Source organism: Mirounga leonina, unplaced genomic scaffold (assembly GCF_011800145.1).
Source record: "Mirounga leonina isolate KUSES-001 unplaced genomic scaffold, KU_Mleo_1.0 Mir_174, whole genome shotgun sequence".
Classification (NCBI taxonomy): domain Eukaryota; kingdom Metazoa; phylum Chordata; class Mammalia; order Carnivora; family Phocidae; genus Mirounga; species Mirounga leonina.
Genome location: NW_023270451.1, coordinates 6,340,791 through 6,365,989, shown reverse-complemented (window position 1 = coordinate 6,365,989; position 25,199 = coordinate 6,340,791). Strand labels below are relative to the sequence as shown.

The 25,199-nt window shown below is 40.8% G+C and overlaps 1 protein-coding gene across 5 annotated transcripts in view; it reads left to right on the top strand.

The window, feature by feature from the left end:
- Positions 1–5,378: 5,378 nt before the first annotated feature.
- The window catches only part of GSAP (gamma-secretase activating protein), an 86,058-nt gene continuing 66,237 nt past the window's right edge, over positions 5,379–25,199 (top strand). For all 5 annotated transcript variants that reach the window (XR_004681978.1, XR_004681979.1, XM_035020425.1 and 2 more), the window contains exons 1-5: positions 5,379–5,565; positions 16,542–16,618; positions 17,730–17,786; positions 19,945–20,014; positions 20,320–20,373. Coding sequence is in view for 3 of the 5 variants with exons in the window: in XM_035020425.1 (XP_034876316.1) it covers positions 5,457–5,565; positions 16,542–16,618; positions 17,730–17,786; positions 19,945–20,014; positions 20,320–20,373 (367 nt within the window). In the remaining 2 variants the exon portion in view is untranslated. The remainder of the gene's footprint in view (positions 5,566–16,541; positions 16,619–17,729; positions 17,787–19,944; positions 20,015–20,319; positions 20,374–25,199) is intronic.

Below are 25,199 nucleotides of genomic sequence, written 5' to 3'. Positions count from 1 at the left end.
AAACTGGCTTACATAATAAAGGAAATCTATTGGCTCATGTAACTGAAAAGTGTGCTGATAGAATGAGTTTCAGGTGTGATTGGATCCAGACGTTCTTAAGTTATTAGGGCTCTGGAACTCTTTTTGCTTATCTGGGCTTTTTTCCCTCCAAGCCTATCCCCTTAACGTTATTTCATTTATGTTAATAAGAACAATACAAAACTATAGAACAGTGTATCCTAATAAATGTTAAAATAAAAACTTGTTGGGGCGCTTGGGTGGCTCAGTCGGTTGGGCGTCTGCCTTCGGCTCAGGTCATGATCCCAGCTCCTGGGATCAGTTCTGCATCAGGCTCCCTGCTCAGCAGGAAGCCTGCTTCTCCCTCTGTCTGCCGCTCCCCCTGCTTGTGCGCTCTCTCTCCCTGTCAAATAAATCAATAAAATCTTTTAAAAAATTAATTAATTAAAAATAAATAAAAACTTGTTATGATCATAGCACTCTTTGGTGCTAGCTACCAAAATTTTGAAATGATTGTCCTTTAAAATTGAGCCACTTGGCGGCAAGTAAAATAAAAGCCTGACTCAATCTTGTTGAACAGCAGGAAGTCTGTTATCTTTATTATCAACAAGGCCAAAGGTAGGGCTGGTGCCGAGAATGACAGGCCAGGGCTCCCTTTCTCTGCAGTTCTCTGCAACTCCATCTGTGGACTCCATCTTCAGACTGGAGCAAGACTGGTGAAGTCCCAGGAATCATGTCCAGGCCTTCAAATATATAAAGGCTGAAAAAGACCTTCTTTTCCCATGTCTCCTTTTTTGACGAAGAGTTAAATCTTTCTCAGAAATAACATAGCTGACTCTTCCTTACAGCCCATTGTCTAGCATTAGGTTTCAGGCCCATGACAGAGACCTCGAGTTACTTCTGAATATCCATTCTCTCTGCTTTCTTTAATAATATTGTTCTGATTTTATCTGGACATATGGATAGCCAGCTAAAAGATTATATTTCCTTGCTTCCCTGGCATCTATATTCAGCCATATGACTAAGTTCTAGTCAATTGAATGTAAGTAAAAATGTTATGTAGAACTTTTGGGAAGTATCCTTAAAAGGGAAGCAGCATCCTCTTTTATGGCTCTTCCATTCTGATTTCTGGAAAGCAATCAAAATGGTTGAAGCTTTCACGGTCATCTTGGATCCTCAAAGAGCTGGTGGAACAAAAAGCTGGAAGAAGCCCGGGTCCCTGATGACTTTAGGGACTTGCAATTACAAGTAATGGGCTGCCCATCTCCAGTTACATAGGAAAAGCTTGTGTGTTCAATTCACTTTTAATTTGGGTTTTCATTAACCTCTGGTGAACCTAATCCTGACCGATGCACATGCCCATTCCTAAATCAATCATTGGCCAGAGGAAATGTTACCACCTGACTGGGGGCAAATGGATTTGGGGGAGGCAAATAATCATATTAAATATTTATTTACTTAAACACATATTAAACATTTATATTAAAAACAAATTACTATGGGGGGCCTGGGCGTCACAGTCAATTAAGCGTCTGACTCTTGGTTTCGGCTCAGGTCGTGAGCTTGAGGTCGTGGGATCGAGCCCCGCATCAGGCTCTGGGCTCAGTGTGGCATCTGCTTCAGATTCTCTCTCCCTCCCACTCACTCTCTCTCTTTCTCAAATAACTATAATCTTTTAAAAAAATAAAATAAAAATAAATTACAATAGGGAGGCAGTCTTCTGAATATCTACATACAAAGCCACCTTATTGTAAGCACTGTAGTATCTTAGTTACAAACTTAAATGATTATTTCCTGTGAAGTGCAGAGGAACCTTACTTCCATTTAGATTCTAATGAGTATTCTGGTAACTTCTATTAATTTTCATGAAAAAATTCTCAGCTGTGCTCTCAAAGGATTGAGAAAACTTCAAACCTCAAAATGCAAGGTTTGGTTTTTTAGTTGATAAACTTTTACTTAATTTTAACACATATGAGTTTACTAATGAAAACATTATTTTAGGGATGCCTGGGTGGCTCAGTTGGTTAAGCATCTGCCTTCGGTTCAGGTCATGATCCCAGGGTCCTAGGATCGAGTCCCGCATTGGGCTCTTTGCTCAGCAGGGAACCTGCTTCTCCCTCTACCTGCCACTGTCTCTCTCTCAAGCAGAATAAACAAATTATTGAAAACAAACAAAAAACAACAAAAAAGGAAATATTCTTTTAGCATGTTTACTATTCCACTGAATGTGAATTTCAAATCTAGTATCTTTAGTCCTTTCCTTAGATACCTTCCAGTTTTAAACTTTTGGGTTTGATTTGTTAAATAGACCATTTTCTAATTCCTTCAACACCAAGTTGTATAGCAAGTTCTGGTCTTGGTTGGGAGAATGGAATAGAACTTTTCATTTTAACATCTCTCTTCAGGAAACTATTTTCATTTACAAGTGATTCACAACCCACATTTCCAATTCCTTTAGTTTCTTTCAACTCTAAAACTCAAGATGAAATTACAAAGAGCCTAAGCTATCATGAGGACACCATATGATCTAAGCTCTGCAATTTCTCACTGTGGTCCCAGAATTCCACCCCAATCAGGGTGTAGTGTTTGGGAAACTAGAAGTGCTCAGGCTGTAAGGTAAGAGTACTCTAATTCATTCACTGGACATAATTAACACAACCACCAGTACAGAAGACTTGTTCAGAGCCCAACTTTGTACTTAACTAACTTTACTGCTTTAGACCAGACACTCGTATCACCTTTTCGAGCATCAGTTCCCTCATGTATAAAATAAAGGCCTTGATTACAAGATCTTTGAGTCTCCAATTTGTGCTGTGCTAGGATGCCTGGGTGGCTCAGTTGGTCAAGTGTCTGGCTTCGGCTCAGGTCCTGAGGCCAGGGTCCTGGGATCGAGCCCCGCATCGGGTTTCCTGCTCAGCGGGGAGTCTGCTTCTCCTTCTACCCCTACCCCCCTGCTTGTGATCTCTCTCTCTCCCAAACTCTCTTTCAAATAAATAAATAAAATCTTTAAAAATAAATAAAATCCCCAAGAAGCAGAAATATTTCTTCTCTACCCAAAAGTCAGTTCCTGGGCTTAATGATTCTGTGAGGCAGAATCATTTTCTTTTCTTGTTTCCAGCTTTATTGAGGTATAAATGGCAAATGAAATTATATATATTTAAAGTGTACAACGTGATTTGATATACATTGTGAAATGATTACCACAATCAAGTTAACACATCCATCAATGAAGCAGTTTTTTAAATAAAGAAGATATGACTGTCTCCAGTCCTGTCTTCTCTAGAAGTCAAGGATAATCCACCAGCACTCCTATTAACCCTTCACAAATTTTAAGCCGGTAAATCACCATTCACCAGTCTTTTCCTTAGTGAATGATCAAAGCTCAGCCATTCATGTACTACCTTCATGGTCTGGGCCTCATCTTTCTGCTTCTTGGTTATTATGTTCTCTATGTTCCTTGTTACTTAATTTTGAAGAGAGTTTTTATATAATCATGGCTTGATGAGGACTATATATGAGGATTGTATCAGTCTTGCTTGGCAAAAATAGAGGTTAACTGTGGGGGAAAAAAAGACCCAAAAACACTGATTTTTAAAATAAGCAAGTAAAGACTTCATGAATAAGGCAACGAGCCTCATTTGGTATGACACATTTCTTGTAGTAACTCCCCATGACTTCCTCCTTTTTGTGCACCAGCAATATTAGTAACCTCATGAAACATTTCTGCTGAATCTTCATGCACTTTACAGGTGGGAGGAATTTCCAAGGTATAGGGTGGTGAGTAATGGTGGAGTTCTACCTGAAATCATCCACTACCTCAATTGGAGAAACATGTCTCTAGAGCAAGATCAATAGTTTCTTTTACCTTTATTTAGAATAGTTTTCAAACCCTAGCAAGCCTAAGAATCACCTGAGGCTCTGGCTAAAATGCTCCTTTCTGGGCCTTGCCCTGGTCTAGACTAGAGCCTAGGAGTTTGCATTGTAAAACAACTTCCCAGATGATTGCAATACAGGCAGTTTTCAGACCCTAACTTTGAGAAACATGTGATAAGGCTTTCTTTAGTCTAATATGTATTGACTCATTCTTCAATAACTTGAGCACTTTTCAGGTGCCCCTGGTAGGAGGCAAAGGGGCAAAGGGATGTGCCAAGACTCAAGATTCAGTATTCATGTCTCCAGGCAGTATATGACTGTCAGATGAAACATACTTACAATATCTCTCTAGGAGTTCAGGGCTGGGAAGGCTGAGGTGAGCCGAAGCTGTGGGAAGTCTTTGTGGATCCAGACTGGAAGGACCTGGTGATTCCCTCCCTCGCCCACCCTCACCCCCGAGGAAGGAGGGTGGAATCAGAGGGGTTCGGGAAGTTAGGTCAGTCGGGAGCTGAAGTTGCCCGTGCAAAGGCTGGAAAGGTCAGTTAAAGTGTAGGCACTTTATCCTGGGGCGGTCAGCTGTTACTAAAGGTCTGCGTAGGGACATGAGGATAGCTTTGTCTTAAGGGAGAGTAATAACCTGGGGTTGATGTTCAGGATGGATTGAATCTGGGAGTGCCAAAGGCACAACAATCATTAAACTTACGGAGGGTGCGTGCCTGGGAAGGGAAAGAAAGCTGAGTGGTGAGATTAACAAAACACTGGATTTATCTGTAGGGGTGGGGATGAGAAGGTACCCAAGATGGAACGATGAGAACACTTTTAAAAGACTAGGCACAGCGGGAATCCTAAACAATTCAGCTTCGTAAAAGCCAGTTCGTAAAATCCTAAACAATTCCTTCGTAAAAAGGGAACCTCTTGAACAGGCAGAGGATCTGTTTGTGCCAAGATTGTTAACCCTTTCCAGTGTCTCCGTATCTCTCAAAATAGAACCGTCTTCCCACGCTCGCTCCCTGCTGCTACCTAAACACTGCTAAGGACACATCATCTCCCTGAAGCTGGGTCCAATAGGCCCAAGATGCTGCAGGCTTCTGCCCCTGCGACGACCTGGAACCTTCACCCAGCTAAAATACCTCTGTCTTGTCAAGTGGTTTCCAACCACTTTGGGAAGCACCCAAGATTAAACGAAAAGAAGAAAAGTAAGCCTAGCGCCCACATCTAACGTGCAGCACAGATTAGGAACCACTGGCTCAGCGACATCTCCACGGCCCCTTAAAAACAAATCCTTCCACTCGCCTGCCCTCCGCGGGAAGGGCGCACGTGGAAGGCTCGGGGCCGAGTGGGCCGGTCGCCGCGCCGCAGTCCCCTTGCCCCCAGCTAGCCCGGCGCGCCCAGCGCGCGGCAGGCCCGGGGGAGGCGGCGCCCCGGGCCCCCCGGGCCGGGCCGCAGCAGAACCGAAAGCGGCGGGCGCGGGGAGGCGGGGGAGAGGAGGGCGGGGCGGCGCCGGGGGAGAAGGGCGAGGTGGCGCGCGGAGGGCCGGGAATGCCCGCGGCGCGGGGCCCGAGCCGCCCGGTGGCCGCGTCCGGGCGATGGCTCTCCGTCTGGTCTCCGACTTCGACCTCCGGAAGGACGTGCTCCCGTGGCTGCGGTCGCAGCGGGCGGCGTCAGCGGCCGCCGGGGCCCGAGGCGGCGGCCCAGGTGCTGGAGGCGCGCGTCCGGGCGGGGGGGCAGGTGGGAGCCGGCGAGGGGGTGGAGCCTGAGTCGTTCCTAGCCCGAGGGCCCCGGGCCGGGCCGCGGTCGGGGGCATCGAGCGGAGGGGGAGGCGCCCGCGGCCCCGCCAACCTGTGAAGGTTGGTGCGGAAGGGGTGAGCTGCTCGCTCTCGAGTCCGGGCTTTGCCGCCCTCACCTCCGGCCACTGGGTGAAGGTCAGAGGGGCAGCTCGGGGCATGGTCGTGGCCGGACTGCACTTCCCCTTCTAGCGAGCGCCCCAGCTTCTGGCTCACTTGTTGCCCAGTGGTTCACCTTTAACAGAAGGGCCAGGGACACTAGTGGTACCTCAGCATCGTCTCATCAGGGCAGGGCGTGGAGGAGCACCTGCCAAGACCGCGTTCCTCTGGCCCAGCGCTGCCAGGAGTGGGACAGGGGCTTCTCTGTGCTTCATTCACATCTATCTCACCTGCCTGGGAGGGTTCATCACCCCTGCAGGGGCTCTGCCAAGACTGGGGCTCCTGAAAGTTGCTGCGTTATGAGAAAAGATGAATCATGGCCACCAAAAAAACCACCATAAAAATACCTAACAGTTGCGCAGTTTGTCTTCACCTTTGTGAGATGTTTCTGTGTGAATAGTGTTCACAGTGTTCATGACTTAGGGGACATGCCACTTGAGATGTGACGTGCGAGAGGGCAGGCGTCTGCTTTCAGGCTGTGAGCAGTGAACTAGAGCCTGCTGTTTTCCAAAGAGGCACCAAGCGCATCGCCACCAACCCAGAGCATAGCAGCACCTGTCCCCGCTAGCGGGATTGGGCTGTGAGACGGTGACGGTCAGGTTTGCTGTCCAACTTCCTCAGGATCAATGGGAATACTTCCTTCACGGTTGAGGCTTTGCTTTTCATCTGTCTCAAAAATCCTTTGTTTTGGTTTTGATGAAGGAGAGAAAAGTGACTTTTGAGCCTTTCTAGCATTGATCAATCAAAACTTCAAAGAAGAGGAACTCGGTGATTTCTCACATTTTTTTTTTTTTCTTTTTAAGGTTACTGTAAATAATGATCCATCCTCAAGGCTTAAAGTCAGCTTCAAAGCTATCATACCCTGGATCCCACCTTGTTCATAGGAGCTATTCACTTCAGTGTGTTTGCGCCCCCTTCCCCACCTCTGTGTTTTTCCTTAAACACTGTAGACTGCTGGAGGGTGTTTTTTAGAAGGGTTATCCTCATATCTACAATTTCTTCCCCCTTAACTCTGATGAAAGTTTTCTCTCCCTACCTTATATCTTCACACGATCCTGTGGCTTTAGCAGAATTATTTGTGGGGTAGCTTGTCTTGCCATGTTGGTTATTAGTTCCAAATAAGGAGTCATGTTTGTGTAGCTCAAGGCTTGAGTTTGCGGAGGTGTCATTATTAGCAAAGTTTTGCTTTTTTGGAAAAAATTAAAGTCTCCTAAAGAGGTTTTGAAGGTTTCAGTTTTTAAAATACAATAGGCAGCTCGATGCCTGCTTTCCACCACAGAGTAGTCCTTTCCCTGAGTCTTCACACCATAGAGCTAAATGGCAGGTGTCTGCAAATGAAAAGCTAGGGGAAGTGTGAAATGCCACAGTCTTATGTTTCAGTAATGTGTGTTTTGATTGAAAAGCTGTATGTGAACCAGCTAGGCCTTAGCTTCCCGTGCCTTTTTCACTCATCTGTGAAGAGACATAAACTTGTGTATTGACATTCCACTAAGCAACAGATGAACTTAGGTCCTCAGAAGGTAAACCTACTAGAAATACCAGCTTTTTCTAATATTGGTAGTATTTCGCTCTTGCAGAGCACCTTGGCAAGATCATTAGCCCCCTTATGCTAAGGGAATTTTTACTCCTGATGATCACCAGTGGGTGGTACCTCAAAAACAGTTAATTCCTCTTCTATAATTTGTAGCACTGGCAGGGGAATGTGGGGTTCTATTTTATTTCTAGCATGGCTATTACTCCGCACATTTGGCAAATTATTTTCCTTTCAAAGTCTCAGCTTTTCAAATGTAAATTATAAGTAATTATACCATCGTAATGTCTCCTCTCTGCACACTTGCTATCTAGATTTAAAGCCTTAATATTTTCACATCAACAAATACAATTGAAGATTTCTTAGTGGTGCTAAGTAATACTAAGTATGACATATTCCTGGCAAAACAGCCAGGGAGCTGAGCTAAGTTAGCCACGGAAATTCAGTGCCTGTGGGATAGTATTTTAGTCAACCAGGGGTTAAAGAGTAAGGAGACCAGATTTGGTTACTACATATGCTTCTGGTTCTGGATTGAACTTTTGGAAAATAATCTCTCCTGAAATAAATGGAAAAAAGCATTTCTTTTAAAAACTAAAACAATTATACCAAAGAATATTTTAGCACATGTAACCTATAAATAACAAAAAACTAAACCACACACCCACCTTAAAAAATAGAACAATATCAGGGGCGCCTGGGTGGCTCAGTCGGTCGAGCGTGTGACTCTTAATTTCAGCTCAGGTCAGGATCTCAGGGTCGTGATACCGAGACTCACGTTAGGCTCCACACTCAGTGCCGAGTCTCCTTGAGTTTCTTTCCCTCTGCCCCCCTCACCACTTGTGCACATACATACCCTCTCACTCTCAAATAAGTAAATCTTAAAAAAAAAAAAAAAACAGTATCAAGACTTTTGAAGGCTCTTGTGTTTCCTCATCTATCCTCTTTCTCTATCCCTCATCTCCTAGGGGTAACAACCATTTAAACTTTGATCTTATTTGCAGTTTTAACCTATATGTATATCTCCCTATGCAAAATATCATTTCATTTTGCTTGTTTGTGAACTTTTTTAAAGATTTTGTTTATTTATTTGACAGCGAGAGAGGGAACGCAAGCAGGGGGAGTGGGAGAGGGAGAAGCAGGCTCCCCACCAAGTAGGGAGCCCAATGCGGGGCTCAATCCCAGGACCCTGGAATCATGACCTGAGCGGAAGGCAGACGCTTAATGGCTGAGCCACCCAGGCGCCCCTTGTTTGTGAACTTTAAATGAAAGAATATTATATGTATTCTTTTTTGCTTTTTTTTTTTTCTTCTCAGTATCCACATTGACTGCTATAGGTCATTGACTTTCACTGATGTAAAGTATTCCATTGTGTGAATGTACAACAGTATGGTGGACATGGAGATGTACCGCTTAGATCTTCCTTTCAAGGAAAAGCTTGTCCCAAGGGTTGTGAGGGTGGTCAGTAGATAAGCTTCAGCTGTCAGCCCCTTCAGGGATTGCCTCCATGGAGGACTTCCTTGCCCAGTGTCAGGACATTTTGAGTGTGGCCCACATTTAATTAGGGATTGAGGTGGGGTATCACGGCCTGGCCATTTTGACTCAACACAGGACAACGTTGACGGTCTATTTTAGTATGAGAGCCTCTCCCCTGGGGGATTCCAAAGTTACCTGACATTGCTGCAGCTTGACTTCTCCCCCTTCGTGGTCCTACTTCCTTCCCCTCCCTCCTCCAGGTGTTAATCCCACTTCACTGAACATTCCCTGGTAAATATCCTGGATACTAAGCTGTCTCAGGGTGCTTCCTGACTTTACTTATCCTTTTTGGAGTGATGGCATTTGGGAAGTTTCTGGGGTTTGCTCGTATCATCAATCCGTTTGCTCACTTTCTTGTGCATGATGGATGTCTAACTGGAGTTGCTGTGTCCTAGGCTGTGTACGTCTTCACTTTTCCTGGAGAGTGCCGAATTGTTTTCCAAACCAGCTGTACTTATTAACAACCCCATTTGTGGTATAGAAATGTTTTTTGTACTCCGTATCTTCACAAGCTCTTGATATTTCCAGATGTTTAATTTTCTGTTGAACTGGTGAGTCTAAATGTTATTTCACTGTGGTCTGAGGTTTAGCATCTTTCTATATTTATCGACTTTTCAAGTTTCCCCTTTTATGAGATGTCTGTTCATCCTGTCCATTTTTCTATTGTGTTTTTTTCATATTGATTTTTTTTTAAAGGTTTTATTTTTATTTATTTGACAGAGAGAGACACAGCGAGAGAGGGAACACAAACGGGGAGTGGGAGAGGGAGAAGCAGACTCCCTGCCGAGCAGGGAGCCCGATGCGGGACTCGATCCCGGGACTCCAGGATCATGACCTGAGCCGAAGGCAGTCGCTTAACCAACTGAGCCACCCAGGCGCCCCTTTTCATATTGATTTTTAAGGGTTCTTTATTCTGGATTCTAATCCTTTGTTTGTCATATATGTTGCAGATATTTCCTCTCATACTGTTTTTTTCAGTTTGCAATGGGGTTTTTAATTTTAATGTGGTCTAATTTATGAGTCTTCTCCTTTTTGGTTTGTGCTTTTTTTGATATTTTAAAGAAATCCTTTCCTATCTAGGAGTCACAAAGACATCTTTAAATTAACTTCTAAAAGTTTTGCTCTTTGCATTTTGTTTTTTAATCCATCTGGAATTTATTTTTGTATGTGATATGAGGTAGGATTCGGGGACACAAGAGCCTTTAAAAGTTTTGATATTGTTCTGTTTTTAAGGTCGGTTGTTGGTAAATGGTTTTGCTTCGTTGTTATGTATAAGCTTACATGTGTTAAAATATTCTTTTGTAAATTGTATTGGTGTTCTATATTAATAGTTCTCATATCACTAACCAAATAGCCCTACTTCTTCTCATTGACAGCAAAACCACTTCCACCACATATCAAGTTTCCACATATGTGTGGGTCTCCTTTCCTGGGTTCTTAATTTTGTTCCTTTTGTCAACTTAAGATGAAAACATCTTAATAACTGTCTTTATGAAAGTCTTAAAATCTGGTAGAGTAAGCCTCCTCACCTTGGCAGTCTTCAGCACCATTTTGGCTATCCTATGCCCTTTGGTCTCTCATATATATATATTTTGGAATCTGCCTATCAGATTTCACCAAAAAGTCGGTTGGAATTTTGAGTTGCATTGAATCTGTACATCAGCTTTGGAGAATTGGGATCTTTGCAATATTAAATCTTACAGCTATGAACCAAGTATAATTTATATTTAGTTAGATCCTCTTTATGACTCTTAGTAAGTCTTAGAATTTCTTCCATAAACGTCCTGCACACTTTTTGCTAGCTTTATTTCTAGGTTGTTGTTATTTTATGTTGCTTCCATAAATGGCACAATTAAAAACATGACATGTTCTAGCTATTATTGGTACATAGCAATAAAATAGATTTTTATGTATTAGTTTTTTATCTAGTGCTTAATCCCCTATTGCCATGTATCACTTTCAAGAAACTAAGAAAAAGTCTGTGGTATGAAAATTTTCTCAAGTTTCAATGTCATATGTGTTTAAGACCAGAAAGAATGTAGGTTTTCTTGCCTGTATTTTCTTGTCTGCTTTGATTACTCTTGGATCTATCATACACCAGATTGATTCATCTTTCAGATACTGTAATCATTCATCTTTACCAGAGAAGTGATCTATTTTACCAGGTGACTGACTCAAGAGTAATGTTTTCTTGTTGCCTCCTGTAAACCCTGCCCCCACCCCACTCCCTCCACCCCACAGATGGATTTTGGGGGCCAGAGGTCTGGCTTTGACATACTGTTTTTATATATTGTTTCAATATTCTCTGGCTACTGTTCTTTTCACTTTTCTTTCCCCTACCTTCCTAGCCTCCTTTTCTAATTCTCATGTTTTTTTTGTTGCTTCTTAACTAATCACCCCGTCCTTTTTTTCATTTTATTCAGAATATGGGTATAAATCACATAATGATGTTTACTTTATAAGTTTAGGAATTATAATACCTGGTCATGTTGAGCCAAGGATTTATGTGAATTATTTGCAGAATAGACATGTCATAGAATCATATTTTAGCACCTCCTGATCTGTATATTAGGAATCAATTCAAATCCCCTCCCCCCCACTCTTCCTAGTATGGTCACTGGAAGACAAGAAACACTTTTATCTGATTTTTGTCTCAAAGCAGTTGGGAACAAAATTTACACATTTGACAAACACGTTCCTATAAAGTGAAATCAGTTGTGTTTGGCAAAGAGCTTGAAATGGACAAGAGTATCTGACCAACCAGATTTAATTTGACATGAGCTGTGACTTGCCGACACCTTTAGTATTGAGGTAGTCTCCTTTTCTTTAATAGGTTTACTTATACAAGTATCTACATTTTTTCTTCATGAGCTCTGAGGACACTGAACTGTAAAATTAAACCACATTTCCTCATTTGAATTGCTAAACTTCCTCCTCTGGAGTTTCCGGCGATGAACTACTAGGAGAAGAGTCAGAATGAATAAGCAAAGAGGTTATTGAATACTTCTTTTAAAAGGGTGTGTCTAAACCATGAGCAACTAATCCGGGGAGGAAAGGCTGATGGGTTAATAGTGTGTGGTGAGACACTGGTCTCTGGATTTCCAACATTGCCAAATTTGCCTAATTCAAATGTCCTTGAGATGAGAACCATGTACTTACACTACAAGTTTCTTTTAAGACTACAATTATTGGGCGCCTGGGTGGCTCAGTTGGTTAAGCGACTGCCTTCGGCTCAGGTCATGATCCTGGAGTCCCGGGATCGAGTCCCGCATCGGGCTCCCTGCTCGGCAGGGAGTCTGCCTCTCTCTCTGACCCTCCCCCCTCTCATGCTCTCTATCTCATTCTCTCTCTCTCAAATAAATAAATAAAATCTTAAAAAAAAAAAAAAGACTACAGTTATTACTTCCTAAGTTATTACTACCTAACAGATCCACGCAGGAATTATTTTTATTATTTATTTCAACTCTATCATGGTTGCCTTATAAACTGGTCCTAGTTATGCTATCTAATGAATATTGTTTAGCAAATTATAAGAATCTGTAGTTCAGTGGTTCTCAACCCTGGCTACACATTAGAATCACATGGGGAATTTAAAACACACACACACACCTTAGAGACTGGGCTCCTCACCAGCAGTAAAATCAGGATATTTCTGGTAGGTCTTAGGCATCCATGTACTTTTAAAAGCTCTCTTAATCATTCTAACCCAAAGCCAGAGTTGAGAACCACTGGTTTAATGGAACAAGCATATATCATTTGTTGTAAACTGTACTTGGGGATTTTTTTCTCTTATTTGTTTAGTGTTTTGAAAATAGATGGGCTTTTGCAAGTAAATTGAATTTTCTTAGCAAGACTTCTTGTAAAGGAGTTTCTTATCTTAGCTGAAACCTTTTAAGTGTACTTTTGAGAGGTCTCTCCCAGCATCCTTATAATCTTGAAAGAAAAAAAAAATACTTCTCAAAATATTGACACATTGCATTCCAGAAGTTTTGAGTCATGTGCAGGATGAAAAGAAACTCCCTGAAATTCTCTTTGGTTGTTTACAAAATCTACCCTAGAGGATTTTTCAAAAAGTATCCATTGTCCCATTGTAAACATGATACAGGAAACTTAGTTCATTCTGTTCACCTTTTTTTCTAGGCTTGAGATTAATCTGTGCCACTTTTTCGATATGATATTGGCCAAGTATCTGGACCTCTATGAAACTCAATTTGTTTTCTTAATACAATGGGCCTATAATTCCTGACACAGTGTGGATGAGATAGAAGTCTGTAAATTGTTAAGTGCTATTTAGCAGTAAGCTATTGAATCATATTATTCTCCTAAGAGACTAGTTGATTATCCTTATTTTTTCATTAGTGTAAAGTGTGTCTGACAGCTCAAAAAATATTAAAAAGTGTACATGGCCATATTAAAACGAAAACAGCACTTCCCGCTCCCTTTGCCCCGCCCCTGGAAGATCCAGGCAGCTTCTTCCTGTGAGGGGTGGGGAAGATGTCAGGATGATTCTTATATTTTCTATGAAACTTGCTCTTTATCTTTTGAAATGTTTCCCACCCCCAACTCCAGTGCAAGGGTCCATGTCACCAATTATCCTTGTTTTTTAGCCTGTTTTTTTCTTTTTTTCTTTATTTTTTTGGGAGGGAGGGGCAGAGGAAGAGGGGGGGAGAGAATCTTAAGCAGGTTCCATGCCCAATAAGGAGGTTGATGTAGGGCTCAATCTCACGACCCTGAGATCCTGACCTGAGCTGAAATCAAGAGTCAGTTGCTCAACTGACTGAGCCACCCAAGCATCCCCTGTTTTTTTCTTTTTTACTCAGGAATACAAACTGAAATTTGCTCTGAGTTGTAGAATATTTTGCATATGTTTTGTCTGAATATTGAAACTTGTCATAATCAACATAATATTTTAACATCTAAAACACTATTCATGTGTGGGGAAATGAGTCAAGTTTAAGCAATTGGGAAAATGTGCATTTCTCTCCAATTAATGATGATAATTATCAAAGCTGTATCTACTAATGTTTAAATCCTTTAATTGTTGAATTGAGAGGAATATACTTAAAATTTTAGCTGAAAGATAATGGTCAATTAACTTACAAGTTAAATGTTTTGTGTAAAGAACCTATCTTTAAATCAAAATATGGCTTTCATACAAAAAGTACACAAATCATAAGTGCACAGCTCAGTTGATTTTCACAAAGTGAAACACACCCATGTAGCTAGCACTCAGAGCAGGAAAGAGAACATTAATAGAACCACAAAGTTCCCCTTCATGTTCCTTTCCAGCAAGCATTCATCTAGCATCATAGATTCATTTTGCCTGTTTTGGAAACTTGTGCATAAATTAAATCATATAGTTTATACCTTTCTTGGGAGGGGGAACGATCTGGGCTTCTTTTGCTCAGTTATTAATATTGTACATTTTAGCAAGTTATTTATTATGATCGTTGTACAATAGTCCATTGTTTGGATATCCCACAATTAATTAATTTATTATTCTTTTTGCTTGATGGATATTTTGGATTTCCAGTTTGGGCTATTATGAATCATAGTGCTATAGAAATTACATGTGTCATTTGCTGAAATATGTGTATATTTCCAATGCATGATTGTTCAGCTTCAGTAGCTACTACAAGTTTTCCAATTTACCTTCCTGTTAAGAGTGTATGAGAGTTTCAGTTGTTTCATATTTCTTGGCATCACGTAATATTAAAACATAATAAGTTAAGGATTTGTATTGTAATCTTTAGGGTAACTAATAAAAGAATAACAAAAGAATATATAGCTGACAATAAGTAGGAGAATGAAATAATAAGATTTTGATTAATCCAGAAGAAGGCAAGGAAAGAGTAAAACAATTGAGTCACATAGAAAATAAATGGTAATATGATTGCTACAAATCCCAAATATCAGTGATTAAATGTAAATGGACTACATACTCTAAAGGTTATTGCTTGTTAGACTACATATCTTAGGAATAAGGACACAGGAAGAGTAATAATAAAAGGTTAGAAAAAGGGCGCCTGGGTGGCTCAGTTGGTTAAGTGACTGCCTTCGGCTCAGGTCATGATCCTGGAGTCCCTGGATTGAGTCCCGCATCGGGCTCCCTGCTCGGGAGGGAGTCTGCTTCGTCCTCTGACCCTATCCCCTCTCATGTGTTCTCTCTCTCTCATTCTCTCTCTCTCAAATAAATAAATAAAATCTTTAAAAAAAAAAAGGTTAGAAAAAGTTACATAAGTACTAACCAAAAGAAAGCTGATGTTACTATACTGATATCAGACAAAGTAAACTTAAAAACAAAAATAATTATTAAAGATAAAGGACATTTTATAGTAAATAAAAGGGTTAACTAGTCCACCTCCTGGTTAAAACGCATGTGTGATTTTTTATGTGCAACCATATGCAACTGCAAAAGCTTTACCTGGCAGGCCTCATGGGGGGAAAGCTGCCCTCCCCAAATCAGACTTGGTACATAGCCAGTGCACCGCAGTTCCTGAAGGAAGTTGTAGTCAAGACTCAGGCCCCTCTGGCTGGACCTCATTGTCTCCAGAGCTGCATTCTCAGCCCAGTTGCCTTCCTTCAGAGGCCTCTTTATCAGGAGCCATCAGCAGAGACCTTCCTTAGGTACCTCTGCTGAAACTACCTCAGTAGGAAAAGGAGGGAACCTTGAAGATACTTTTTCTCCAATTTGACTTAGTACTTTTCCACTCTTAGCTCTTCTCCCTCTCCCTGCCCTGAGCCACAGAGTCCACAACACTGCAGGAGCTTTTTGTTGAGGGCTCCTTCAGCAGTGAGCGATTCCCCACCTCTCCGCCGATCTACCTGACCCTCCACTAGCATGTCATTCCATGGGGGAAAATGAACTGGGAAGCTGGTGCTTATTATGGACTCTTGCTTATATTGTCACAGCAAGTGATAAAAGGTTTGACTGTTACTTGCTTTTTTATCTTGTTGCTTTAATTGACTAACTCGGACACAAGGCAGTTCTACTGAGTTCCTGATGGTTAATCCACCAGGAAGCGATAACAGTTCTCAATTTTTATGCTTTTAACAGCATAGCTTCAAAATACATAAGGCAAAAACTAATAGATACTTAAAATTTATTGAAGGATAACATACACACAGAAAAGTATATAGGTTAAGAGTGTACAGCTCAGTGAGTTATTGCCAAGTGAGTATATCAGTAGACCCAACACCTACAGCATCACCACTAGCTCGGAAGGCTCCCTTGAGATACCTCCCAGTCACTAGTCCTTGCCTCTTCTCTAAGGGTCACTACTACTCTGATCTCTTACACAATAGATTAGTTTGCCTATTTTAAAACTCTCTATAATGGAATCATCAGTATGTGTTCTTTTTTACTTGGCTTTCACTAATATTTATTAGATAACATTTTTAAGCAGTCCCTGTTGGGGCACCTGAGTGACTCAGTCAGTTAAGCATCCGACTCTTGATTTTGGCTCAGGTCATGACCTCAGGGTCTTGAGATTGAGCCCGGGTTTGGGCTCCATGCTGGGTGTGGAGCCTGCTTGAGATTCTCTCTCTCTCTCTTCCTCTGCCCCTCTCCCCTGCTCATATCCATACTCTCTCTCTAAAAAAAAAAAAAAAAAAAAAAATTCCCTGTTAAATATTAACTTGCTATCATTATCTTATCATTTTAGGTGTTTTGGAAAATAATTATGAGAGCTTACGTATACTAAATGTTGAAAGAAATGGAAATATTATTTATACCTATAAGGTATGTCTATATTCTCTTTTTTTATTGTGGTAAGATATGTGTAACATAGAATTTACTCTTTTAACCATTTATGTTCTTTTTTTATGTTACATTAATCTTTTTTAATTGAATTTTGTGCTATATCTTACTGAGGGGGTAATGAACCTTTAACGTGACTTTTTTATTTTGTGAGATTAAATAAGGTGATTGAAATTCAGTCTTAATGGAATGTTTTCTTTTTTTTAAATGAGAACTGTATACAATGTCTGACACTCAGTGCTCAAATTTTTTGAGTAAATGAACAGTTCCATTTTGCAGAGGAAAAAATGCTAAATGAAAGATGTTTAAATCTAATTAATATGTAAGGTTTTATCTTTGAGAAAATATTGAATTGTGATTACTCAACATCATCTGTTTAGACTTAGGTATGCTCAGACTTCTGAGGCATTATTGTTTAATGTGTGTTTTCAACATTAAGTGTTCTAAGGAATGAAAATGTAACTTTACTGATAACTTTACTATAGTAGAGAAACATGAAAGAATAATTTCAGTGGCCATATTGCTTTGCACAGATGTATTACTGTATTTATTTATTTGCTCAAATGTTATTTTAAGTTGGGGCACCTGACTGGCTCAGTCGGTGGAGCGTGAAACTCTTGATCTTGGGGTTGTGAGTTTGAGCCCCATGGTTGGGTGTAGAGGTTACTTACATAGATAAAATCTTTTTAAAAAGTTATTTTAAGTTGTATTCTACAAGTGTGCTGCATTTAAAGAATTGTATGATTCAAAAAGTTTTATTTACAGGAATATCATGGACTTGTTTTAGCCACTCCCAATCTCTATCATATATATTGTCTTGAAGAAATAAATGGAAGTACAAAAATATTCGCTCCTTTGTTATACTCTACTACCTACTAGACAGGGTCCCCCAGATTCACTAAGCTGTACGCTCTTAATCCATTTCACTCTTTGAGCCCATATTACTAGCTGAAACAGGTTTGGTCCCTTTCTGACACGCTACCTTTAGAGTGCTTATTGCTAATATTTATTGAATTATTGCAGGTTTAAGACTAATAACATCCTAACTTCCTAAACAATGATACATAATAAATATCTCGTTAATTTTTTTAAGGATGATAAGGGAAATGTCTTCTTTGGATTATATGACTGCCGAACCAGACAAAATGAGGTAAAAATCACCATAAATCATAGATTCCTCATTAGTATTGCTTTTAGAGTTTTTTCTTTTTTCTGCCTCCTTTTTCTAGATACGGATTCTCATTTCATTTTCTAAAAATTTAGTTTTTATTTTCTTTGCCTCCCTTCTTTCTTTTACCATCTTTAAAAATAAATGAATAAATAAAGTGCAAGGACTCCTGGACCAAAGCATCACCTGAAGTTTCTTAGTCCTTTGAGATTTAAGCAAAACTGGCTCAAATCAGTTATCTAATATTCTGTAGGAATGTAGGAAGTCCAATGCCTTCCTGAGATTTGCGTGCTCCCAGAAGTTTAGGATCTCATAATGACCTTTGGCTCCAAGTTCCGTTTCTCCTTAACTTTCACTTTTCCCTTGCTTCCAAAGATCCAGGTATAGAACCCAGCTTCCTTTTCTTAATTTTTCCCCACACCACCCACATAGAACATTGGTTGATGTGACAAGTCTTATCTGACTCTTGGTGCAAAGGTGAGGGAGACATTTTGTGCCTGTGTAAAAACAACTTACAAATATGAAGGGGCTAAGAAGTCTACGTACACTGACACAGAAGGATCTCCAAAACATACTGTTATGTGAAAATAAGCAAGTTGCCAGGATAATGCATTTCATTTATGTTTAAAAAAACTTGCAAGAAAACATAAATATATGTTAAAAACTCATTTTAAAAAGATCTGGAAGGTTACAGAGTCAGTTACAAACATGTTTCCTTTTGGAAAGGAGTTCATACGGGGTGAGCGTAGCGGAGAGCTTTGACTTTTTATTTGGTGGTGTTGGCATGTTTTAAACACTGAGACTATTCACGTGTTATCTTATAATTAAAAGGGTAAAACACTAAAAGTTAAGGGTATACATCCATGATTCTTCTTACTTGTATATCAGAATCCCTCAGAGCAAGAGTCAAAGGAAACCAAAATGTCTCACATGAATTTAGAGCCTCCTTATTTACTCAAAGTTCACTTTTTCTAATCAATCATTTTGTGACTTCTCAACATTTTTCACCAACTTCTGGCCATAGGATTCTAGTGTGTTCTCAGTGCTTTTTTAAATGTGCAAGTACTAATTACCTTCCTAATACTCCTGCTACATGTTTTTTCTCTTAGCCTGTTCTCTACTGAGGTCTAAGACTCTTGATCTTTTCTTACCTTCTGAGGGTATTGTAAGAGTTTGCCTAATATAACTACGATTGTCTTCATTTCCTCAATTTGCATATCAAATCCTCCTTCTGCATGACCATTTTCATTTTCTTTAATATTTAATAAGGAAATGGAATCTTGCAACATTTCAAACAGCAAGAAAATTTTTAAAAGAGTAAGTAAAAACAGAAGATTACTGTGCCAGGGCTCTGAATATAAGAGCCTTACAGGAGTGGCACTTGTGATAGTCTGTTAGACATAATTAATGATATCATAGTTAGGTAACTTGATTAAAACTTTACTTCTCTCAATAATTATAATAGCTGACATCTGAGTGCTTATTATGGGTGGCAGACATTGTAATAAGTGCTTTGTATGGATCATCTCAGTTGATCCTTCTAAGGATTTCATGAAATAGGTATTATGATTTTTATTTTACTGATAGGAGAATAGAAAGATTGAATAACTTGTCCAGGGGGTGCCTGGGTGGCTCAGTCGGTTAAGCGTCTGCCTTCGGCTCAGGTCATGATCCTGGGGTCTTGTGATTGAGCCCCACGTCGGGCTCCCTGCTGAGCAGGGAATCTGTTTCTCCCTCTCCCTCTGCCCCTCTGCCTGCTTGTGCTCTCTCTTCCTCTCTCAAATAAATAAATAAAATCTTAAAAAAAAAAAAGAAGAAGAACTTCTCCAAAGTCACACAGCCAGCAAGTGGCACAACCAGAATTTAATCCTACATCTAGCCTGCCTCCAAGGTCTAGGCTCTTAACCACTAGGCCAAGTTGCCTCATGGTTAAGCTTCAGTGCCAACTATGGCCTACAATTGCAAACTTTTTTCTTAAAAAATAATCTGGAACTTCTCGGTATGGATAAACTGGTTAATTGATGGTTCTTTAATAAAATGTCTGGCCACCATGATAACCACCATGATAACTGGGAATTTGAATTCTAAAATTGTTTTTTAACACAAAACTCCAAATTAAAAAATAATTTTGTTTTAATAGCATCTCTATACATTTGAGAAAGACTTGCACGTTGTCAGTTGCTCTGTCAACAGTGAGAGAACTTTGCTTGGTAAGTTGAACTCTTTTATTGCTACATGTCAAGAACTAAACTACATTTGTTGAGTTTGGACTTTTGCGATATTTGACTATTCTACAAAAAGGGTTTTCTGGGAAAAGATGCTCTTGGGAGATTAATTTTGAAATAAAAATTCTGTGGAGTCTACTTACAAAAAAAGAATGCTTTCTGAGTTACCTTAATCATCCACTGACAGATCCTTTGAGCCCTCACTTATTTCGGGTATAAAGTGGTAAACTTCAACCAGCCACTGCATGGATCATCTGCTAATGGATTATTTTTTTTTCTCTTTCCATTAGCTGCAAGTTTAGTTCATTTTACTAAGGAAAGAAGAAAGAATGAGCTTCAACCAGGTATGACATTATATTTTTTTAGTGCCTATTGAAAGATGAAGATTTATTCACTACTAAGTCAAATTTCAAACATCTTTACAAATTATCTCAGAATGAAAAGGCAAAGGTCCTGTCAAGCATGAAAAAGTGTTGGGTTTTTTTTTTAAAGATTTTATTTATTTATTTAATTGACAGAGAGAGAGAGACAACGAGAGAGGGAACACAAGCAGGGGGAGGGTCAGAGGGAGAAGCAGGCTTCCTGCCGAGCAGGGAGCCCGATGCGGGGCTCGATTCCAGGACCCTGAGATCATGACCTGAGCTGAAGGCAGTCGCTTAACCAACTGAGCCACCCAGGCACCCCATGAAAACGTTTTTTAAATTATTTTTTTTCAAGTAAGCAAGAAAGTACAGAATATAATGTGACAGTGAATAGTAGAAGTATTAAAAAGGCATTTAGCACCTGCAGACAAATAAACACCAAGGACATACTAGAACCCTATGACTAGAAGCTCGTGTGAAAAACGCTGGGAAGGGGCTGATATTCCTTCCAAGAATATCTTTTTTTTCTTACATCAGGTGAACTGTGAATAGTCCGCCAATTCTAAATAAAATTTCTCATTTGCCAGGGCCCACTTTATAGTTTATTATCTATGTGATGCTCCCTCCTTCTTTTTAACATTCCACATCATCCATATGTCCAGAACTCAACAAATAAGTGCCTGCAATGGGTCAGGCACTCTGCATGGTGCTGGGGATAAAATGTTATACAAGAAAGGTGTAGCAGTTGCCCTCATGGCGAGCTATAGAGACTAGTGGTGGGTGTGGGTGCGCCATGGGGCATGGTCCCATCTTCAAAGGAGGGCAGTAAGCCCAGTGGGACCAGCTTTTCAGTTTACCAAGAGAAATATGAACCTTTGTGTAAAATTTTAATTTTTAAATGTTGGCTCAAATATTTTTGAGAAATTCTACGCAGGACTTTTTGGCCTAATTCATTTTAGCCTCAGGAATTTCTTATTTTGCTGGTAAACCCAATAGAACCTATATTCTTTACATGATGTTTACCGTCTATGCCTGATTGTCATGCAGAACAGTGGCAATTATGTACATTATAAAATGTACTTTCAGGGGCACCTGGGTGGCTCAGTAGGGTAAGCATCTGCCTTTGGCTCCGGTCATGATCCAGAGTCCTGGGATCCAGCCCCGCATCAGGCTCCCTGCTCCGAGGGAAGCCTGCTTCTCCCTCTCCCAATGCCCTTCTGCCCCCCACTCCCCACCCCCGGCTCATGCTTTCTTTCTCTCAAATAATAAAATCTTTAAAAAAAGATAAAATGTACTTTCAGACGAACTTTATTGTAAGGTTTATTAAATTAAATCCTATTCAGGGGCCATCTGGATGGCTCAGTCAGTTAAGTGTCTGACTCTTGGTTTTGGCTCGGGTTGTGATCTAGGAGTCATGAGATCAAGCCTCCCGACGGGCTCCACACTCAGCGGGAAGTCTGCGTGAGCTGCTCTCCCTCTTCCTCTGCCCTTCTCCTCTCTCTCTCTCTCTAGGATAAATAAACCTTAAAAAAAAAAAATCCTATTCAGATCTGCTTACTCAGTCTTTAAAGCTTGATGCACCTCCAGTGAGATTATCGGATCACATCTTTAAACATATTAGAATGAACATTGTTAGGTGTATCGTATTGGCTTCCTAATACTTTATGTCTTGTCAGTTAACCTTTTAGTCCAGCAGCTATGGTAAGAACCAGCTCTGCACAGACATAATTTGACAGACCATGCCCTAGCTCAGCTGCTCGGCCCTGCTTCTTGCTTTTTGCCCAGAGCCCTTGGGAAAATATTTACTGCCTACATGTGTGCCACCCGGAAGTGTGGCTGGAAAGGATCCCCATTAGGACAAGCCATGACCAATGAGGGGCCAAAGAGCTGAAGAATAAATACTCCCCTTTCCATCCCTGAAGTGGATAATTCTGATGTGTCCTCCATGCCGCTCAAAGTTCCAAGGTAGTCGTGAATTTGATAAGGTCCCGCTTACTGGTGTATTCTTCCTGTTTCACACTCCCTACTCCCTCACACCACAGCCCTCTTGTCTTAGTTTGGGTTTTCCCCCTAAGCTGAGTCTGAAGCAAGCATTTGAGTGCAATTAGTTTATTTGAGGGATGATCCTAGGAAGCACTATTAGGGGAGTGTTTAAACAGAGATCTGAAAGAAGGGAGGGAGCAAGTGCGTGGCTGTGGGGAAGGCACATTTCTGACGGTGACAACAGCCAGCACAAAGGTCCTGGGGCCAGAGTGTACTTGGTGAACTTGCTGATAAGGACAGTGAGGAGGTCAATGAGGCTGAAGGAAAAGGGGCAGAGGGGTAGGAACGGAGGCCAGAGGAAAACAGGGCTGAAGTACAGACAGATCATGGAGACCCTACAAGGCCTTTGTTCAGTTAAGATTTCAGAAATGATGGGACCAGAAAGAACCGTAGACTCTATTATGCTCTTTTATCCTTTGAACAAATATTTTGGAAAACCTTATTTTATCTGCCCATGAATGACCTAATAAGCCATTCAATTATAAAATGTAGTTTGCCTGGAGGTATTGTTTAACACTCTGTTGCTTTATAATGAGATTTTTCCGTTGCAAGTGAGACAAACTGTAACATCTTTCATATGAACAAGATAAGGTTCTTTGGCCCACGTACTTTGCAACACAGTTTTTATCCATAGTGCTTCTCTTCTTGGCTGTGGCCATGGCAGATTAATGTTTTGTTTAGGATATAGTAAAAGAGAAGTTGTCTGGCTGGCTCACTCTGTAGAACATGCAGCTTCTGATCTCAGGGTTGTGAGTTCAAGCCCCATGTTGGGCATAGAGCTTACTTAAAAAAAAAAAAAAAGAAAAGAAAAAGGGAAGAAGAAAAGGACCTAACTGCCCCCTTCACCCTCCCCTATGGAGTTGCAGTTGCCTCAAGCACAGCGCCTCCCCGTGGGCAGCTATGGGGATGGCCACATGTGTTGGCCGCTGAGACTCCCAAGGCCCCCTGCACTAGTGTAGTTAAGTGCTGCCGAGGCTCCGTGGAGCTGTGGATTGTTTCAAGAGCTCCAGTAACGAGAGCTGCTTCAGAACCAGACCCTGCTAGACTCTTCCAACCTTGTCATCATTCACAACATGTGTCTTCACCTGCATCAGACTAGATTCTTTTGTAGACTCTCTACTTTCCCCATGCCATGCCTGTCCTTATGCTTTTTTTAAAAAAAATTTTTGTTCAATTTATATAAACTAAAAAAAAAAAAAAACAGAAACAAAAAACCAGTTCACTTGTTTCTCCCTTTCTCCACCCCCCACCTCTTGTAACTGCCAATTTGTTCTCTGCATCTATGAGCATGGGGTTTTTATTTCTCTTTCCAGGAATCTATCCGTAAGAGAGATGATGATACGGTATTTGTCTTTCTCTGATTTCACTTAGCACAATGCCCTCAAGATCCGTCCAAGTTGTCACTTTTGCTCCTGCTGTCTCTGCTTTCTGTGATATCTACAAGATGTGGCGTATCCTGTGGTGATGCCCTCCCAGGCTCCACTGACATCTGGATTCTCGAACTTCTTCTTTTTTTTTTTAAGACTTGAGAGAGAGAGAGAGCACAAGCAGGGGAAGCAGCGGGCAGAGGGAGAGGGAGAGGCAGGCTCTCCACCAAGCAGGGAGCCCAACACGGGGCTCGATCCCAGGACCCTCAGACCATGACCTGAGCCGAAGGCAGACGCTTAACGGACTGAGCCACCCGGGTGCCCCTGGATTCTCAAACTTCTTAAGACAACTTTAAGCACTTCATGGAATCACGGGATTTCATGACTGAAAGTGATTGTAGAAGTGATCTGATTCTCTGGTTTTGTTTTTTTTTTTAATAACAAGGCACTGAAACCTAGGAATGCTTTGTCCTTTCTGAAAAGTGTCTATTAGGTTAGCAGCAGAGTGTAAACTAGAACCGATGTCTCTAGAATCCTAATCCAGAGTTCATCGAATTATACCATGAAAGCACATGGTATGTTACTGAGAGAAATTCCTGTTTACATGATTACTCTTATCATTATGCTTATTATATTAGTTAGGTGCCTGGGCTGTCCCAAAAAAAGGAAAAATTAGTGTAGGAGGATGGCTTCTGTCCTTGAAAATCCTCCCATTTTATTTATTTATTTATTTAAAGATTTTGTTTATTTGACAGAGAGGGGAAGTGGGATAGGGAGAAGCAGGCTTCCCGCCAAGCAGAGAGCCCGATGCGGGGCTCGATCCCAGGACCCCGAGACCATGACCTGAGCTGAAGGCAGACGCCCAATGACTGAGCCACCCAGGCACCCAAAAATCCTCCCATTTTAAAGTCAAGTGAATTTAACTGAAAGCTGGTTATCAAATATCAAAGTCTTAACTATGAGGTGATTCTTTACTCCTTTAAGGAGAAGATTCCCCTTCCTGTCCCATAAAAAGTTTTTGGTTTTTTTTTTTTCCCAACTTGGGATATATAAACTTTTAGGTCAAGACATAAAATAGTCAAATGTCAGCTTGTACTACTTAATATAGTAACTTTAATTATTAATTTATTTATACACCTAATGTAAAATAATATAAAAGAAAAATCCTTTTTTTCTCATTCTCACGTTTCACGAAGTATTTCTATTTTTCTTCTCAAATATCTTTGACACCAGTGTCTTTCTTTTAAAAAAAGATTTTATTTATTTATTAGAGAGAGAGAGAACTAGCACATGTGAGTGGGGAGAGGAAGGGAGGAGGAGGGAGAGGGAGGGGGAAAGAATCTCAAGCAGACTCCCCACTGAGTATGGAGCCTGATGCGGGGCTCAATCTCACGACCC